The sequence below is a fragment of the Podarcis cretensis genome (assembly GCF_951804945.1).
Source record: "Podarcis cretensis genome assembly, chromosome: 5".
Classification (NCBI taxonomy): domain Eukaryota; kingdom Metazoa; phylum Chordata; class Lepidosauria; order Squamata; family Lacertidae; genus Podarcis; species Podarcis cretensis.
Genome location: NC_137174.1, coordinates 10815978 through 10830027, shown reverse-complemented (window position 1 = coordinate 10830027; position 14050 = coordinate 10815978). Strand labels below are relative to the sequence as shown.

The following is a 14050-nucleotide window of genomic DNA, read 5'->3' as shown; positions in this document are numbered from 1 at the left end:
GGGGAAGGAAGCGCCATCACCTTCCCCAAAAGGAAAGGGTAGTCCGGTAGAGGACTCCGGGGGGGCGTTGCCTTGTCCGAAACCTAGGGAGGTAAGGGCCACCGGCACGCCCCCGAGCGGTGACACCGGTGGGATCCTAGTTGGCGTACTTCAACAGGACTCCCACGGCTTGTGGATAACCCTTCCCGGTCCCCATGCCGGGTAGTCGATAGGAGCCAATGCCTAAGGCCAATAGCTTCCAATTCTGTAATCAATAAAGTTGTGGCCTTTTTATGCCCATTAACCTTAAATACTGTGTCCGGTGTCTTCATTTCACATGGGGGGGGGGGGACTTGCCACGCAATAGTCAGGAACATAACCGCAGCCTAAGGTGAAATCTACCTGGGTAGACCTGTGGCCTGATTCTGTTTAAGGCAGGTTTCCATATGGACGGCTCATTCTTGATTCCTCGCTGCTCTTTGGCGTGAGGCCTTTGAAGAAACGGCTTCTTTGAGGAGGAAGTGGGAATACTGAGGAGCCGAAGGAGGAAGCCTTAGCAGGATGTTTGGCAACTGCACATAATAATGGGAACCTCACAAAAAAGAAGTATTGGCGGCATTTGAAACTACGGAGAAGTGAAGGGGAGGCAACTTGCCACTGTGGCCCTCCAGCACAGCGTCATGCTATTGTAGGTGCGCATCCAGCCGCACAGCATAATTCTATATGCTGCATAATTCTGCAGAAGAGTATACAGTGGTACCTCGGGTTACATACGCTTCAGGTTGCATACGCTTCAGGTTACAGACTCTGCTAACCCAGAAATAGTACCTCGGGTTAAGAACTTTGCTTCAGGATAATCGCATGGTGGCGGCAGGCTCCATTAGCTAAAGTGGTACCTCAGGTTAATAACAGTTTCAGGTTAAGAACGGACCTCCGAAACGAATTAAGTACGTAACCAGAGGTACCACTGTAATGTGCTTTGGGTTGTATCCACAACAGACCTCCTCTTGTGTAACAGGACTTCCTCATGTACCTGCAAAATCTTCTCCAGAGGGTTGGTGGACATTTTGGAACAGATGTTGGGGGCACGCGGAGAGAGGAACACATTATACCGGACACACCATTCTCAAAACATGTATGAACAACATACAGGTTACAGAAGCTTCAGGTTACAGACGCTTCAGGTTACAGACTCTGCTAACCCAGAAATAGTACCTCGGGTCAAGAACTTTTCTTCAGGATGAGAACAGAAATCGTGCTCCGGCGGCGTGGCAGCAGTAGGAGGCCCCATTAGCTAAAGTGGTACCTCAGGTTAAGAACAGTTTCAGGTTAAGAGCGGACCTCCAGAACGAATTAAGTTCTTAACCCGAGGTACCACTGTACTATGTTATATGGCCCTCAGAATTTTCCTTGTTAAAAAAAAAACAACTTTTTTGCAAGGACATTCTCTATATTTCCACAACACTAGCAGAATATACAGCAGCTGTATAAAAATTAGGCTGCCAAGCTGCAATCTTCTGCGCGTGTCTGATTCTAAAGCACAAAATAGGCACATGGGCAGGAATGCTGAACCTTCCTTCAACCCGTCACGTCATACCAAGAAAGGTCCCACTTCCAATCACTGCCCTCCAAGCTGGGCTCTGAACCAAGTTAGAGGCAGTTTTGTTCCTGTCATGTTATATGGCGTTTGAGCTTTTATCCTGTGTCAACATGCACAGAAGCAGGCTGCCAGTTAATTACTGCACATGGAGATGGACAAGTCGGTCGCTGTCTGTTTCCCTCAGATTCTTACTTTTCCAATCTTAAATTCAGTTTGCCACAGTCCTTGTGAAAATCCACCAGCATTTCCACTCACAGTTCTCCTGACATGCAAGGTTTTTGTATGCAATTTCCCACAATATACACATTTTCAAGCAATTCCCTCTATTATATTTTGTGTTTATTTTCCACATTATGCACACTTTTCCCTTTTAAACAAAAACAAACACCTTTTAGTACACATTATTTGCCTGAAGAGCTTTGTTATGAAACCCAGAGAAGTGCAAACCACAAAGGATCCATGTATTTCAATTCACATATAATTTCAAGGGTGGAAGCTGTATAAAATATCTCCTCCTTCACTTACCATATGAAAAGAATGCTGTGAAAATATAATAACAGAAGCATCTTTAGACATTTTTTCAGTACTTATAGTAGTCAAAAATTTACCTGTCTTTGGATTCTGGCTGTAGGTCTGCAATTGCTCTATTTTCACCTCCATGCTCAAAGTTGTCTTCAGTTTCTTCTGGTTTATTTTCTTTTACACCTTGAGGGACTTGATCTGCACCTAGTTTCATGTCCACCAAGTAGCTCTTGAGTTCGAAGGGATTCCTCTTGGCCATGTTGTCAAGGAAATTGAGTATAATTATGCAGCTTTTAAGCCAGGTGGGAAAGGACTCGAGTGAGGAAACAGCTGCATTTGAAAATTCAGCAAACGACCGTGTTGCGTGGAGCTGTACTGGAATCTGTCCCCACTTCTGTCCTGAGAAGCAGCCTAGCGAGCCAAGGTCCTCCGCCATCTTGTCAAAGAGCCCGTTCTTTTGGAAATAATCACCGTTGACAGCGTCCGAATAGATAGCAGCCGCTATTGCTTGGAGTATGTGCAATACGAGCTCCATTATGTGGGTAGGACCAAATGGGGCCCACAACCTTGAGGGCGGATCCTGCAACGCACCTTCCATGTCAGCCAGCAGAGAGAGCAGCCCATTAAAACCACTGCTGGTTCTGAAGGCTGAACGGCCCTTGGGATTATCCAGTGTCCTCAGGAGAGACTTTGGAATTGGAGAGTGAGAAAGGAAGAAAGTATTTAGTCATCACTTCATTTGCTCTGTAAACTTTCAATATTGAATATTGAAATACTTCATTGTCACTTGTACAACTTGTATACAGTGAGATTACACGAGCACCCCCCACTCAGCTCTCTTAGTCTTATTTCCCCTTGTTTACTGACGCACACCCACCAAACCCGAAAGTCAGTTGCCCTGTTGTTGTCTTTTCATTCAGCAGCCTAACAGCCCACAGATAGAAGCTGTTCTTTACCCTGTTGGTGCGACTAATCATGCTTCTATATCTTCTGCCTGAGGGCAGGAGATCAAGAAAGTGCCAGCCAGGGTGTGAATCATCCCTGAGAATTTTCCTCACTCTCCTGAGGCAACGTTCTTCCGCTATTTCATCCAGCGGATTCACGGGACAGCCCATAATATCTTGTGCTGTATTCACCACCCTCTGTAGGCACTTCCTATCAGGTGATGTCAAACCAGCGTACCACACCATGATGCAGTATGAAAGAACACTTTCTATTGTGGACCGGTAGAAGAAGATCATCAAATGTTGATTGACATCGTTCCTTTGCAATACTCTGAGGAGATGGAGTCTCTGTTGGGCTTTCTTAACCACCTGGTTGTATTTATTTTCCAAGTAAGGTCTTCACTGAGATAAACTCCTAGGAATTTAAAGGAGTGATTTGGGCCTAGGGCTCTGTGTGGTAGGTTGTAAACCTTCGGGGTGTACCCAAATGCAAATGGGGCTCCCTCGACAGAATGATCCTCCATTTAAAAAACGACAACAACATGCCGTCCAACATTTCTCCGATGAAAATAGGGACGTCCTGTTCCATAATAATAGTAATTTTATTATTTGTACCCCACCCATCTGACTGGGTTGCCCCAGCCACTCTGGGCAGCTTCCAACATATATGAAAATATATTAAAACATTAAACTTTTTTTTTTAAAAAAAAAAATCCCACTACAGGGCTGCCTTCAGACGTCTTCTAAAGGTTGTAAAGTTACTTATGTCCTTAGCTTGTGGGTCACATAACTCCATGCCCTCCAACATTTCTCTGGTGAAAATAGGGACATCCTAAGGAAAAGCGGGACATTCTAGGATCAAATCAGAAACTGGGAGTGCTTCAGTAAATCCAGGACTGTCCCTGGAGGACTGCCTGCTAAGGGCCCAAGGGCCCCGCCTTAGCCTCCTTCCACCTGGCCTGGGGTGGAGCTTGACAGGCTACACAAGGACTGCGGCGGCTGCTTAGCACCGAGGGCTCCTCTTTTAAATTGTTTTTAATTTTTATCTGTGTTGTTTTAAATGAGACCATCTTGGCTGTGAACCCTAGAAGACCTGCACCCTGCCTTACTGGCCCTTTCCCATCTAGCCTGGGAGAGTGGAGTGCTGACTGACTCCAGCTACGAAAACTGAGACTGCTGAACAGATTCTTGAGCTGGAGTGTTATTTACAGGGGGTTGAGAGAGCTGTTGCCGTTATTGCTATTAGTGTTGTATCTATAGTTTTAGATCTTATGATTTCTGTAGAAGTTGTTTCCATTAGGTTGTGTACTTTTGATGCATTTTATTTATTGTTTATGTCTTCTGTTATGTTTGTAATTATGTAAATCTTGTCATGCTGTAAGCCACCTTGAGCATAGTTTCAACTATGGAAAGGCGGCATACAAATAAATGATGATGATTGAAAATAGGGACACTTGGAGGATCTGCAACAAACCTCAACACATAGGTTTTAGCCTTGGCTCTGTGGAATTTGCTCTGTGGAAGGCATGTTTCTGTGTGTTGGACGCCCACCCTACAATCTGAACTGCCATATCCCAGACAGAGGTTTGCCAGCTCTATAAGAAGTAAACCTTCGAGACAATGGCTTTACGATGTCAACCTGCACACACAAAAAAATGCCAGGCCCATCATGTCTCTGGTTGAGGCAACAGATATTTCAGAGGTAGGGCTTAGAAACTCGAACTGTCCAGAATAAGGCGCTTGTAACTAAGCTTGTAACTAAGCAGTGATCCCCTTCATGGATCACTGCCTTGCCGTGGCGAAGGGGCTTGAATAACTCAGTGAAGCTATGAGCTATGCCGTGCAGGGCCACCCAAGACGGACAGGTCATAGTGGAGAGTTTTGACCAAACGTGATCCACCTGGAGCAGGAACCGGCAAACCACTCCAGTATCCCTGCCAAGAAAACTCCATGGACAAAGACAACAGGCATATAAAAGTTATGACGCTGGAGGATGAGCCCCTCAGGTCGGAAGGCATCCAACATGCTACTGAGGAAGAGCGGAGGACAAGTACAAGTAGATTCAGAGCTGATGAAGCGGCTGGGCCAAAGCCGAAAGGACGCTCAGTTGCGGATATGCCTGGAAGCGAAAGGAAAGTCCAATGCTGTAAAGAAAAATATTGCATAGGAACCTGGAATGTAAGAACCATGAACCTTGGTAAGTTGGATGTGGTCAAAAATGAGATGGCAAGAATAAATATTGACATCCTGGGCATCAGTGAACTAAAATGGATGGGAATGGGCGAATTCAGTTCGGATGACCATCACATCTACTACTGTGGGCAAGAATCCCGTAAAAGAAATGGAGTGGCCCTCATAGTCAACAAAAGAGTGGCAAAAGCTGTACTGGGATGCAGTCTCAAAAATGATAGAATGATCTCGATACGAATCCAAGGCAGACCTTTCAACATCACAGTAATCCAAGTTTATGCACCAACCACTGGTGCTGAAGAAACTGAAATTGACCAATTCTATGAAGACTTACAACACCTTATAGAAATAACACCAAAGAAGGATGTTCTTCTCATTATAGGGGATTGGAATGCTAAAGTAGGGAGTCAAGAGATAAAAGGAACAACTGGCAAGTTTGGCCTTGGAGTTCAAAACGAAGCAGGGCAAAGGCTAATAGAGTTCTGCCAAGAGAACAAGCTGGTCATCACAAACACGCTTTTCCAACAACACAAGAGACGACTCTACACATGGACATCACCAGATGGGCAGCATCGAAATCAGATTGATTATATTCTCTGCAGCCAAAGATGGAGAAGCTCTATACAGTCAGCAAAAACAAGACCTGGAGCTGACTGTGGCTCAGATCATCAGCTTCTTATAGCAAAATTCAAGCTTAAACTGAAGAAAGTAGAAAAAACCACTGGGCCGGTAAGATACAATCTAAGTCAAATCCCTTATGAATACACAGTGGAAGTGAGGAACAGGTTTAAGGATTTAGATTTGGTGGACAGAGTGCCTGAAGAACTATGGATGGAGGCTTGTAACATTATACAGGAGGCAGCAACTAAAACCATCCCAATGAAAAGGAAATGCAAGAAAGCAAAGTGGCTGTCCAAGGAGGCCTTACAAATAGCGGAGGAGAGAAGGCAAGCAAAATGCAAGGGAGATAGTGAAAGATACAGGAAATTGAATGCAGATTTCCAAAGAATAGCAAGGAGAGACAAGAAGGCCTTCTTAAACGAGCAATGCAAAGAAATAGAGGAAAACAATAGAATGGGGAAAACCAGAGATCTGTTCAAGAAAATTGGAGATATGAAAGGAACATTTCGTACAAATATTTCCATAATAAAAGACAAAAGTGGAAAGGACCTAACAGAAGCTGAAGACATCAAGAAGAGATGGCAAGAATACACAGAGGAACTATACCAGAAAGAAATGGATGTCTCGTATACCCCAGGTAGTGTGGTTGCTGACCTTGAGCCAGACATCCTGGAGAGTGAAGTCAAATGGGCCTTAGAAAGCACTGCTAATAACAAGGCCAGTGGAAGTGATGATATTCCAGCTGAACTATTTAAAATTTTACAAGATGATGCTGTTAAGGTGCTACACTCAATATGCCAGCAAGTTTGGAAAACTCAGCAGTGGCCAGAGGATTGGAGAAGATCAGTCTACATCCCAATCCCAAAGAAGGGCAGTGCCAAAGAATGCTCCAACTACCGCACAATTGCACTCATTTCACACGCTAGCAAGCTTATGCTTAAAATTCTACAAGGAAGGCTCAAGCAGTATGTGGACCGAGAACTCCCAGAAGTGCAAGCTGGATTTAGAAGAGGCAGAGGAACCAGAGACCAAATTGCAAACATGCGCTGGATTATGGAGAAAGCTAGAGAGTTCCAGAAAGACATCTACTTCTGCTTCATTGACTATGCAAAAGCCTTTGACTGTGTCGACCACAGCAAACTATGGCAAGTTCTTAAAGAAATGGGAGTGCCTGATCACCTCATCTGTCTGCTGAGAAATCTCTACGTGGGACAAGAAGCTACAGTTAGAACTGGATATGGAACAACTGATTGGTTCAAAATTGGGAAAGGAGTACGGCAAGGCTGTATATTGTCCCCCTGCTTATTTAACTTACATGCAGAATTCATCATGCGAAAGGCTGGGCTGGATGAATTAAGATTGCCGGAAGAAATATCAACAACCTCAGATATGCAGATGACACAACATTGATGGCAGAAAGTGAGGAGGAATTAAAGAACCTTTTAATGAGGGTGAAAGAGGAGAGTGCAAAATATGGTCTGAAGCTCAACATCAAAAAAACGAAGATCATGGCCACTGGTCCCATCACCTCCTGGCAAATAGAAGGGGAAGAAATGGAGGCAGTGAGAGATTTTACTTTCTTGGGCTCCATGATCACTGCAGATGGTGACAGCAGTCACGAAATTAAAAGACGCCTGCTCCTTGGGAGAAAGGCGATGGCAAACCTTAAAAAGCATCTTAAAAAGTAGAGACATCACCTTACCAACAAAAGTCCGTATAGTTAAAGCCATGGTTTTCCCAGTAGTGATGTATGGAAGTGAGAGCTGGACCATAAAGAAGGCTGATCGCCAAAGAATTGATGCTTTTGAATTATGGTGCTGGAGGAGACTCTTGAGAGTCCCATGGACTGCAAGAAGATCAAACCTCTCCATTCTGAAGGAAATCAGCCCTGAGTGTTCACTGGAAGGACAGATCATGAAGCTGAGGCTCCAATACTTTGGCCACCTCATGAGAAGAGAAGACTCCCTGGAAAAGACCCTGATGTTGGGAAAGATGGAGGGCACAAGGAGAAGGGGACCACAGAGGACGAGATGGTTGGACAGTGTTCTTGAAGCTACAAACATGAGTCTGACCAAACTGCGGGAGGCAGTGGAAGACAGGAGTGCCTGGCGTGCTCTGGTCCATGGGGTCACAAAGAGTCGGACACGACTAGATGACTAAACAACAACAACTAAGCTTGTAACTCTATCAAGAAAAAGAAATGAGATTTGCCTGGCATGACTTGTTTTTGAGAAACCCATGCTGGGTTTTAATATTGACAGCAGAGGCAGCCAGTTCTGCACGACATTGCAGGGAGTTTGTTGTGTGCGCATGACGTCACATGTGCGACACACACGTGTGATGTCCTACACCCTGGGAACATGGGAGCAGGCCGCAAGGCCCAGGGAAGCCTGGCAGGGTCCATTGCTGCTGTGGGGAGGCCTGGGGGGCTGTCCCCACATCCTTTTTGGGGGGTGCTGTCCTCAGCCCCATAGAGTTGGTGCCTATTATTCAGAGCATCCTTTTCTAAGTGCTCACAGACCAAGCACATGAGGTGAAACATTCCCACCACGACATACAATTTCTCTTTCTCTCTACCCCTTAGCCCATCAAATGGGTGAGAAGGGGGCTTGCCAGAAAAACAGGAGCAGGACTTTATTACTGTCATTCAGTTTTGCATGCTAATGTATCATACTAGGCTTCTGAACAGAGCGGAAATCTAATCAGCTGGACTTCAAAGTATCAGGATAGCTCTGACACATATCTAGAAAGGTCAGGAGTAACTCCATTTCTTCTCGCTCTAACTCTGTTATAGTTTAATTGTCTGTCCTTCTGGCTTGAATCTATAAAAGGTTTGCCTGCAGTGGAACCCCCTAACTCATTTACAGCTAACAGAATTTATTTTCACATTGCATTATTCGTTATTCCTCATAATTGCCTACCTCATGCCACTCTGGAATACTGTAGAGCTAATCACATTTGAGCTTGGGGTTTAACAGCTAAATATATATTAGCAAATCAATCTGAATTTGTGCATAATGTAATCACTGTCCCGAGGGCTGCATATAACAAATTCATTTTCTTACATTATGTATTAACACAGTTATAATTTGTCAGAATTAGGCATCAAAGCCGCATTTCTTCTCACTGGATCAGGTAATGCAACAAACTCAGTCTTGAAAAGATTGTTGGATCAACTGTGGTAAGTTTATTCTCTTCCGTAGATGGAAGGCATCTTTGAGTGGGCTGTAGTTCTCTTTCATTCTAGAAGGTAGGGTTATACTAAGAAATGTTTGTCTAAACCTTTCTGGGGGCAGGAGACCACTCCACCTCAGTTGTGGGGTGGGATGCAGAAAATTAGAACACAAGCCCTGTTTTAAAGAATCTGAACAACTCCTAGAAACTTGAAATAATTGCAAAATTATAGAGTCAGAACTGACTTGTCTACATAGCTGATATAGTGTTCCCAACTGGCCTGAAATCCTTCTCACAGATGTACTGGCAATGATGAATAGGGCTTGCTATGAAATAGCAATATGCTGATGACACACCGCTCAGTTTCTCCTTTACATCTGCAGGTGTGGCAGCGGATGTTCTGGATCATTGTCTTGACTCGGTAATGGACTGGATGAGAGCAAATAAACTGAAGCTCAATCCAGATAAGACAGGAGCACTGTTGGTGGGTGGCTCCCATGACCATATGGGTGGGAGGTTGCCTTATCTTGCTTCTGGCAAACCAGAGCAGCGTACGGAAACGCTGTTTACCTTCCTGCCGGAGCAGTACCTATTTATCTAATTGCACTTTGATGTGCTTTTGAACTGCTAGGTTGGCAGGAACTGGGACTGAGCAACAGGAGCTCACCCCATTGCGGAGATTCAAACCGCTGACCTTCTGATCGGCAAGCCCCAGGCTCAGTGGTTTAGACCACAGCGCCACCCGTGTCCCCTCTTGATGGGGTAGTTACAACATATAGAACACAACAGGCTGAATGGTAATGTTTGTAACAAATTTCTTTACTGGTTACTTCCTAACATGTGAATCAAGTCCAGAATGTACACCATATACAATCCTTAAGGTATATAACCTATTTGATTAAATCCAATGAAGATACTCCATTCTGAAGGAAATCAGCCCTGAGTGCTCACTGGAAGGACAGATTGTGAAGCTGAGGCTCCAGTACTTTGGCCACCTCATGAGAAGAGAAGACTCCCTGGAGAAGACCCTGATGTTGGGAAAGATGGAGGGCACAAGGAGAAGGGGGCGACAGAGGACGAGATGGTTGGATAGTGTTTTCGAGGTTACCAGCATGAGTCTGACCAAGCTGCGGGGGGCAGTGGAGGACAGGAGTGCCTGGCGTTCTCTGGTCCATGGGGTCACGAAGAGTCGGACACAACTAAACGACTAAACAACAACAACAAATGAAGATACAGTCATACCTCAAGTTACAGACACTTTGCAGAACTGCTGAGTCACAACCCATGCGTGCGCAGATGCGGGTTGCGAACGTGGATACCGCACGGATCACGTTCACAACCCAAGCATCCACTGTATATTTATTCCTTCTTAATACATTCTTGTGTTACACAGTCCTCGAATGGTTAAGGAAAGGTCACCGGAATGTCACGGACAATACAGCTGATGAGGTTGGCTAGTATAGGTAGCAGACACAGGCACGTTGGTCCAGGCAGAGACACAGGCAGGCTGGCCCAGGCAGCTGGGTAGGCAGAACAAGGTTTCCGGTATTTCCTTGTTTCGCCCCAAAGGGCTTCCCCAACTGTTAATAGTTCTAAATAATACAAATATAGACACTTGATAATACTATGATTGAAGGGACGCGGGTGGCGCTGTGGGTTAAACCACAGAGCCTAGGGCTTGCCAATCAGAAGGTCAGCGGTTCGAATCCCCAAGACGGGGTGAGCTCCCGTTGCTTGGTTCCTGCTCCTGCCAACCTAGCAGTTCGAAAGTACGTCAAAGTGCAAGTAGATAAATAGGTACCACTCCGGCGGGAAAGTAAACAGCATTTCCGTGCACTGCTCTGGTTCGCCAGAAGCAGCTTAGTCATGCTGGCCATATGACCCGGAAGCTGTACGCCGGCTCCCTCGGCCCATAAAGCAAGATGAGCACCGCAACCCCAGAGTCGGCCACGACTGGACCTAATGGTCAGGGGACCCTTTACCTTTACCTTTAATACTATGTTCAATATTTTCCGTAACATTCCGATGATCTTTCCTTAATCATTTGAAGACTGTGTAACATAAGAATATATTAAGAAAGAAGAAATATATCTGCATTGGATTTAATTAAATAGGTTATATACCTTAAGGATTGTATATGGTGTACATGATTCAAATGTTAGGAAGTAACCAGTAAAGAAATTGGTTACAAACATTACCATTGAGCCTGTCGCGCTTCTATACGGAGCCGTCTTTCCCATAGGGCTTAGTGGTTCGTTGCGCCAGGGCACTGGCCTCTCAGGGGCATCCCAGCGAAGGGCGGTATACAAAATCAATCAATCAATCAATAATATAGAATTTCCTTAGCATTCTGTGCAGAAGGGGAAAACAAAAGTAGAAAGGAGCAAGCCCAGCCATCACATATGTCTACATAAAGAGGGAGGGTAACTAAATAAACAAGAAGGAGCATTTCGTATTTATCACCTTAAGTAGATCCAGCTTGAAGTTCAGTTCCCCTTGGGTAGAAGAGCACAAAGCCCCAACAATGATGCGCATGTACTCCTCAGGGTTGATAACTGACAGATGCTCCAAGATAGTCAGGGTATCATTTCGGTACAATTCATCGTCTATAAAAATCTTGATATACGGCACCATCCCGTAGTCTCTGAGAACCACTAAAGCAGTAAGTAGACATAGTTAACTGATCCATGATCACACACCTTGGATTGATGCATACCCACATAATTTTGAAGATATATTAGTTTTAGTACTTATCCTATTGCATAAATTATCCAGGGTCTTTAAGGAGAGGACCAGCTAGCTACCCAAGAATCACCAAAAACAAATATAAGGATTATAGTGAATAATGTCGGTTCTAACTCTAGAGAAGAGTTAAAGCACTTAGAACAGTGTTTCCCAAACCGTGTTTCTCCAGCTGTTTTCATACTACAGTTCCCATCATCCCTGGCCACTAGCTAAGGCTGATGGGAATTGTAGTCCAAAAACAGCTGGAGACCCAAGTTTGGGAAACACTGGCTTAGAAATTCACTCATGCATGGAAAAAGCATGGGAAAAGCAAATTAGAGGGGCCCCATCTTTACTTTTGTAAGCGTTCTGCAGTATCACACATAGCAATATAGGACAATTCTACCCAAAACTGAAACGGGAGTGAAAATTTGAGATAAGGCTTCATTCGGCTGTCTTATTTTCCCAGTCTGAGAGGGAAAATGGTGAAAACAGGTTATTTATTGGGACAGAGTGAATTTTGCATCTGTTGTTAAAGTTGCAAAACAACGAAGCATGGGACAGAGTGAGGGAGAAATTTCTGGAACAGCAATGGGTTATCAGCCATACCCAAGGCATGATGGATAACAAGGGGAAAGACAGACATAACATTTTACAAAGACAGGAAGAAATACCACAGACAGAATAACTGCCACACACAGGAAGAACAAGGATATAGTTTGAGTGTCTCACTTGTAGTTCTATAAATCATTTAATGTGTCAACACGAAGAGAAGATATTAATATTGCAGTTATTGTATAAGGGATTATTATTATGACCGGAATGTAATTGAAATTATTGAGATTTTGGAATGCAGAAATAAAGAAAATCATCAAACAATCAATTCTAGCACGTGGGGGACCACCTAAATTATATAATGATTGGTATTAGTAATTCTATTATAGATTGGTATTGTTATAATGAGGCTATTATTAGATTGTAATTGAAAACTAATAAAAATTATTATCCAAAAAAAGAAACAGGAGCGAAAATTGCCAGTTTTTGATTAAATGTCTGAAACCGAAATTAATCCAGCAAAGACAATCTGTTTATCCTTAATTGAACAATACTAAATAAAAAGCAGAATGACCCTTCTGAAGAGGATATCCAGAATACCAGTGTGGGTCACTTTTCCATAGTTGAATAAGGTATCTCCTCTCCAGTCCCTGGGACACATAACAATAAACAGTGACCAACAGCACTTCATGGATTCTTCTTACCTGTGTTCCTAACAGATCCTTCTGTAAAAGCCGCCACCAGCTTCAGTGTCCTATTGGTGAGCTCTCTTTCCATCGCCTGATCCTGATACGCTGCTTGGTTTCCACCTGGATAGAAAGAAACCAGACCAATTGCCTCAGCAACAACACTTCTTATGAAGGAGGGCCATTTCTAAAATCAAACAGGAAAACCAGTTCCTGAAAGGAAACAATGCCATCTCGCGAGGAACTGGCAATGGCTGTTGAAGCTGAACAGGTGAGCAACCAGGAAGTAGAGGACTGCCACTATCTGACTGAGGTGAAAAGGTAAATTATTATTAATAATAATAAATAATAATAATAATAATAATAATAATAATAATAATAATAATCTTTTATTTATACCCCGCCCATCTGGCTGGGCTTCCCCAGCCACTCTGGGCGGCTTCCAAAAAAATATTAAAATACTGTAATACACCAAACATTAAAAGCTTCCCTAAACAGGGCTGCCTTCAGATGTTCTCTAAAAGTCTGGTAGTTGTTGTTCTCTTTGACATCTGATGGGAGGGCATTCCACAGGGAGGGCGCCACTACTGAGAAGGCCCTCTGCCTGGTTCCCTGTAACTTGGCTTCTCGCGGTGAGGGAACTGCCAGAAGGCCCTCGGCGCTGGACCTCAGTGTCCGGGTAGAACAATGGGAGTGGAGACGCTCCTTCAGATATACTGGACCGAGGCCGTTTAGGGCTTTAAAGGTCAGCACCAACAATTTGAATTGGTAAAGGAGCCCTGACAGTTAAGTCCAGTCACAAACGACTCTGGGGTTGTGGCGCTCATCTCGCTTTATTGGCCGAGGGAGCCAGCATTTGTCCGCAGACAGTTTTTCTGGGTCATGTGGCCAGCATGACTAAGCTGCTTCTGGCAAAACCAGAGCAGTGCATGGAAACGCCGTTTACCTTCCCACCGGAGTGGTACCTATTTATCTACTTGCACTTTGATGTGCTTTCAAACTGCTAGGTTGGCAGGAGCAGGGACCGAGCAATGGGAGCTCAACCCGTCACAGGG

General features: G+C 44.3%; 1 protein-coding gene across 1 annotated transcript in view; it reads right to left on the bottom strand.

The window, feature by feature from the left end:
- WDFY4 (WDFY family member 4) overlaps nucleotides 1–14050 on the bottom strand; it is a 207015-nt gene that overhangs the window by 168410 nt on the left and 24555 nt on the right. Inside the window, exons 10-12 of the mRNA XM_079978572.1 lie at nucleotides 13014–13118; nucleotides 11494–11684; nucleotides 2188–2789 (exon numbers count right to left, since the gene is read on the bottom strand). Coding sequence (XP_079834698.1) covers nucleotides 2188–2789; nucleotides 11494–11684; nucleotides 13014–13118 — 898 coding nt within the window. The remainder of the gene's footprint in view (nucleotides 1–2187; nucleotides 2790–11493; nucleotides 11685–13013; nucleotides 13119–14050) is intronic.